The sequence below is a fragment of the Heloderma suspectum genome, chromosome 1, assembly GCF_057233095.1.
Source record: "Heloderma suspectum isolate Gila_16-S chromosome 1, 16-S_ref, whole genome shotgun sequence".
Classification (NCBI taxonomy): domain Eukaryota; kingdom Metazoa; phylum Chordata; class Lepidosauria; order Squamata; family Helodermatidae; genus Heloderma; species Heloderma suspectum.
In genome coordinates this window covers 258,685,402-258,691,636 of record NC_139458.1, presented here as the reverse complement: position 1 = coordinate 258,691,636, position 6,235 = coordinate 258,685,402, and the positions used below count along the sequence as shown (strand labels likewise).

Below are 6,235 nucleotides of genomic sequence, written 5' to 3'. Positions count from 1 at the left end.
GTGTTGCTGAGGATGCTCAAGAATAACTCCTCCATGTGAACCAGGAAGTGGCCTCTCCAGCCAAGGAGGGATCTTCCTACCCTTTCTATATCTCTGTCTCTCTTCTGCCGCCTCAGTTTCCAGCCACTTCATTCCATTCCCCCTCCCACCAGTTCCCCCTCCTTGTGCGTCTGAACATTCTGTGCCATTGAGTTCTTATCAGGCTGTTTCAGCGTCTCCTAAAGATCTGCAAAGCTTGCAAGTCTGCCGCTAGCTCTCTTGTATGCTGCTGGCACAGTTTTGGCTACATAAATAGTAGAAGACTTGAAGCAATATTAGGAAGCATCTTCCAGCTCAAGGAAGCCTCTGGTATACAATTATGAAACTGGGACACATAAGGGCAGCTCCGTCCTGTTTTCTGTAAGCTGGCTGTACCTGACAACGGGCTCCGCTAGGGGAGGAAAAAATACTATAGTAAATAAAAACACACTTGGTCTTTCCAGTGGGCAACACACTCTTTAATGACAATTTTCATGATAAAACAGTGAACACAAAAAGCTGAAAACCTCCCCAGATCCAGCCACAGCCCATTCAGTTAAGGACCAAACAAACCCAGACCGGCTGGTGGTTGCGGTCTTCACATCTGTTATAAGAGTGTAGTATTTTTTGACTATTAAGACAAGTGCAGATGCAGGAGAGTCAACAAAGGTTTGCTACTTCCATGTGTCGTGTCACAAAACAAGCAGCCCATTGTTGCCTTTACAGCGTTGGCAATGAATGGATCTAGAAGTACACATCCACTATACATTTCCACAGATTCCTGCATACTACGATACCAGCACATAATAGCACACTATGATTGTAGGTCTGTCTGTGATCGAATACAGGTACATTGAAAAGATCTCCCTAACACTGGGGAGTGTCTTGTGACTATTTCAGCAGTACAGTGGATTTTTATTTGAGGGATTTCTGAAGCAAGTCACATGAAGCTGCTACTGGGAACGATGATCTTAAACGCCAGTCTGATCCACAGATTCCCTGCATGCAGAAGCAGGCTGTGTGTGCAGCCGTCAAATGGCTGCTGTGGCCAGCTTAGACAAGGACAACCACTGGGCTACAGTCCTCCCAGTGCTTCCCCCGCCCCCATGCCAAACAAGTGATTGGCATGGCAAAGTTACTTGCACCAACCATCTGTTAATGTTGACAATGACAGTCTTGATCCCGTACAGATTACTGCAGCCTTCTCTCACATGGTGCTCTCCCAATGGTTTTGACTACAACTCCCATTATGCCTCACCATTGGTCATGCAGGCTGGGGCTGATGGGAGTTGAAGTCCAAAACATCTGGAGGGCACCATGTTGGGGAAAGCTGGATTACTGCATATTGGGGCGGGGGCCAACAATGGCTCACCATGCAAATGGTGTACTTAAGGACAGGGTTGGGAAACATTGTGTAAACTCCCAATTGAGCTTGGCTGCCACCTGAAGAGTGACAATAGAACTGGAGTTCCTGATGGCTGGCGGTTCTATGCATATGGACAGAGCAGGAATGTTCTTTAGGGCGTAATCCTATGGCCGCTAGACAGCGGCTAGATGGCCATAGGATTTTTCATTTTCTGGGACCCGGGCTCAGAGCCAGGGCTCCGAGGTCAGTTCCCAGAAAACTGCCTCCCTGCCCCATACCCTACCAACTTTTAGGTGGCATGGTTAGTCCCCAGCTCTGGGCTCGTAAGAGCAGGACGGAGTAGGGAGAGCAGTAAGAGCTAGATTTTGTGTACATCTTGCCGTCATGAGACCAGCACCATTTACTCCAAGGAAGTCCCACGGAAATGAAAGAGGCTGGCTTGCTCTCAAGCAGACGTGACTTGTGCTGCCGCAGAGCTGAACAAAGGTAACTCAGTGACCAGACGGTGTGTACTAAGGAAATACTTCAACAAACAGCACGGCAAAAATGAATTCGGGCACAGCAGGCGAGGGAGGAAAAGCTGCAGCGGCCAAAACTCACATCACCACAAATTATTTTCAAGGATACAAGTAAAGGGGGTGTGCCACAACTAACACGATAAATATGTCTGTCTGTCAGAAATAAAAAATAGAGATTTACATATATATTTAATCCTATTTATATCTTGCCTTTCTTTCCATGATGGAGCTCCAGCAGTATACACCAGGTTCCCAAGTGGTCTCCCATCTGGGCACAGACTAGTTCCAGACCTGCTTAGCTTCAACAAGTTGCTGCATCATGTGCCTTCAGACAATGCCATGATATATACAGTCATGCAAGCACACGGCCTTGCAAAAACTATCCACCCATCCTCCACGCTCATGTGAGCCCTTGTCTCCACTCCCTGCCTGCCACCCACTTCCTGCTGTTGTTCCCCTACAGTACGGGTGTTAAACTTTTTTCAGCCTGAGGGCCGAATTCCACTGCAGAGAAGCTTTTGGGGTCTGCATTCCAGTGGTAGGTGAGACCAAATACAAAAGGTGCGGGGCCAAAACAGCAGCATGTAGCTTCAAGCTCTTACTGCCAGCCAGTAACTTAGCCTTAGGAGAGGTGTTTCAACCTTTTAGAAGCGGGGGGGGGGGGGACTTCACAAAAGGCAGGAAGCCACCAAACAATCGGTGGTTGGGGGAAAAGGGGTGGAGCTGGGGAAGGGGGCATGGTGCTCTGGGGAACCCCAGAGGGCTGGATTGGGACCCTGGGGCTGAGGTTCTGCACCGATGTCCTACAACAGGGGTGGGAAACCGCCAGCCCATGGCCCCCACGCCCTTGTCATTCGACTTGCGGAGGACTGGGTGGGGTTATCCAGTCTCCCCACCTGATTTCACTTGCCCCCCCTTCCCCACTGTACAACCCCTGCATCACCAGCAATACATCAGAGAAACACCAGCCAGTGCTGCTTTGCTTGCTGCAGGGGTATGCATAGGCTCTGGTATGCGTGTGTGGTTCTCTCTAAGGAGCCAGCTGAGGGCCGAGAGAGAAAGCATGCTGCTGTTTATCAACAGGAAAGCAGGGAAGGTGAGGAGCCTTAGGGGAAGGTCAGTGGCAGCAGATGGGAGGAAGCCTGTGGCAGGAGGGACAACCCCTCAGTTTGCACTGAACTGTTTGACAAGGGCAGTTGCCATCTGACGCTGTTCAACTGGGTCAGAGATAAATTGCATGGCTGAGGACATATCTATATATGCAAACATACATACATACACACACGCACGCCACTTCGTAAAACACATGACGATAGGTCAGAGGTCCAGTCTCCCCATGCAGCAGAACAAGGTGGAGAGGTGCATCTCTTCACACTGCAGGCTGGGGTATGCCATTCAGTGGGGGAAAAGCTCTTGCCCAGCCTGCTCCCTGCTGTGCAGGTTTTCTGCCTGCAGAGAATTTCGAGGGAGAGGAACATTCACAAATGTGATTCGCCACCCACAGTCTGAACTGGTACAGGCCCTTCTGCCATGCTGAGGCTCTATCACCTCATTCTGCTGCATGTGTTTGCCAGGCCTGGAGGAGCTCTTTGGACAAGCATTTTGTCTTCCAAACTACGACAGCCTGGTAGCATCTTTAGACGTAAGTTGTCCTGTATTTCTACATGGCAATTAAGTCCACACATAACCCATGCATCCCGTCTCTATCAAAATCACAAGCTTTCCACCAGCACCACAGAAACAACTCAATCACATCTCAAACTCACAGCAACGAAAAGAAAGAGCAGTATAAAATACAGTTCGCCCAAACTATTGTCTCTGCCGCATACTCTAAACAATACGTACACTCTCATGAATCAAAGGTATAGAACTGCCTTCCTGACCTAATGCCCTCCGGATGTTTTGGACTATAGCTCCCATCACCACTGCCCATTGGTCATGCTGGCTGGGGCTGATAGGAGTTGAAGTCCAAAATATCTGGAGGGCACCTGGTTGTTTGGGTGGGCTGGTTTAGAAGCCCCTAGTCTAGGAAAGAACTAGTAGCATCAGAGAAGAACAGTATCTACTAAAAAAACAAAAAGGCAAACTTCTCTTTTTCTTTTGAAGGGACTGACACTGCTAAGATTTCTGGACCCCACATGGTCACAAGCAGCCTGATCAAAGCCTCTGCAGGCCTCCAACATACAAGTAATTCAAACTGCTTTATTCACATCAACACTTGGATATTCAGAGCTTTCCAGACTACTGAAGAGGTATTGCACCAGAGCTTCTGGTTTGAAGCCGCTTTCGGGAGAGTGAGAGACTTCAGGAATTCCACCACTATCAGTAGTCTCAAATAATGTAACTAACATTTACAGTAAACATTTTAAACTCATCCATGTCATCAAAATAGACACAGATTCCCCCATAACTCATGTAACATTTGGACAAAAGCTAATAAAGCAATTTGCATTCAACATGGTTTATACTCTCATTTTTGAACTGGATGAGACTAATATATACAACTGAAAGGCTGCAATCCTAAACCAGAATACAAAGATCCCTTTGCAGTGCAATCCTAGTCATGTTTACTCAGGAGTAAATTCCACTGGTTTCAATGGAGCTTACTTCCTAGTAACTAAGCCCCACTGAAGACAACAGGACTTACTTTTGAGTAAACATGCAGAGGAATGCACTGTGAAGAGATCTTTGAATTTTAGTAGCCATCTCTGTTTGGGTTTGGTGTAGTGTTGTAACTCAGCTATGTTTCATACGTGATAATGCAAATTACACTTAAAGGATGCTAGTTGCATCTCTTAAAATACACAGAGAAAGTTGTGTTTTTCTCTGCATATGTTAATGCTATAAATATCTTTGAAGAACCCAAATATGTTTTAGGTGACCAAAATTTATTTAAAATCGCTACTACCAGGGTGGGAGGTGGAGTCTCAGATTATGAGTGCATAATTTCAAGGGAGTTGGCATTTCACATCAACTGACGGGATTTCTATGACTAAGGCAATTCTAAGCACACTTACTATGGAGTAAGCACGATTGAACACAACGGGACTTACTTTGGAGTCAACTTGTGCAGGCTGTAATCCTATGCACAGTTATGTGGGAGAAAGCCCCACAGAACTCAGTGAGGCTTACTTCAGGGGAAATATGCATAAGGCCAGGCTAAATGCCTTGCATTTAGAAAGAAAAAGAAACAATGAGATTTGTAAAATATACACATTCATGTCCACAGTTACACCGAATGAGTCACAACAGGACACTAAACAAGACACCAGTCAGTCAAGCTAGAAGCATTGATCAAGTCTCCCATAATGGTCCTTGGCCACAACACAGCAGACTTCAATAGACAAGTCACAACGCCACAAGTTGCACCAACAGTTCACTTCAGGTCCCCGTCGTTGTCTCCTTGAATGGATTTTTTGATGCGAAGCAACATGGTTGTCAGCCACTGGTCCAAGCGGGATATTGAATCAAACTCTTTAACCTAGTCAGAGGGGTTAACGTAGTGGCGTTAGGAAATAAAAGTACGAGGGCAGCATTTATATTTCATTTTCAATTATTTTCAGTCAGTTACCCAAGGGGAAAATAAAGATAACATCACCATGATCTTTAAGCTGCAACAAAATCAGAAACAGAGAGCGGAAACCGACTCTTTCTGCTGCAATACAATACAAGGGACATTCCTAGAGATGTGAAGGCCTAGGGAAAAACCCAGAAAAAATGGCAGGAGGGGAGAGGATTTTTTTAATAATAATTTTCCTAGTCCCTGTGTCTGCCCCTGCCCCCCTGGATTTTGGGATAATGTAGGAAAAAAACCTTTTTCCTAAATTTCTGGGTTTTTCCCCCAAGCCTTCACATCTCTAGGCATTCTGCTGCCCACCCATAAAAGCAGCTTTGGATAATCTAAACATCAGACGGAATAGGACGCACACATGAGACATGGTTCTCTGCAGGCCTGTATTTAAGCACTTGCTTGGGCGACCAGGAATTCTATGCAGGCGAGTGAGAGGGCTGGCAGAGGCGTGACGGAGCACTCTGCCCCTCCTCTGTGCCCAGCATAGAAACCACGTGGGCTGTCATAGGCTAGTAAATATTTTGGCACACAGGCTAGTAACTTTTGTGGGCTTATTTACAAGGCTGCTTCCCTGTGGGAGAGGAAGCGCAAATGTTCCTTGTTCCATTTAGTCCTCCGTATTATCTGAAAGAGAACTTCTTCTCCCTCCCCTGCCCATCCCACCCCCCAGCCACATATTCCAATAATGCACAAGCTTCAGATAAAGGTTAGCTTGTGCATCGCCCCACTGGGGAAAGGTTGCAGAGGGTGATAAAAGAATAA

At 46.7% G+C, this 6,235-nt stretch overlaps 1 protein-coding gene across 3 annotated transcripts in view; it reads right to left on the bottom strand.

Annotated features, from left to right (window-relative positions):
- Nucleotides 1–4,097: 4,097 nt before the first annotated feature.
- The window catches only part of LOC146359000 (beta-soluble NSF attachment protein), a 48,425-nt gene continuing 46,287 nt past the window's right edge, over nt 4,098–6,235 (bottom strand). For all 3 annotated transcript variants that reach the window (XM_084825487.1, XM_084825498.1, XM_084825508.1), the window contains exon 11: nt 4,098–5,383. In XM_084825487.1, the coding sequence (XP_084681613.1) occupies nt 5,279–5,383 (105 nt within the window). In that variant the 3' untranslated portion in view covers nt 4,098–5,278. The remainder of the gene's footprint in view (nt 5,384–6,235) is intronic.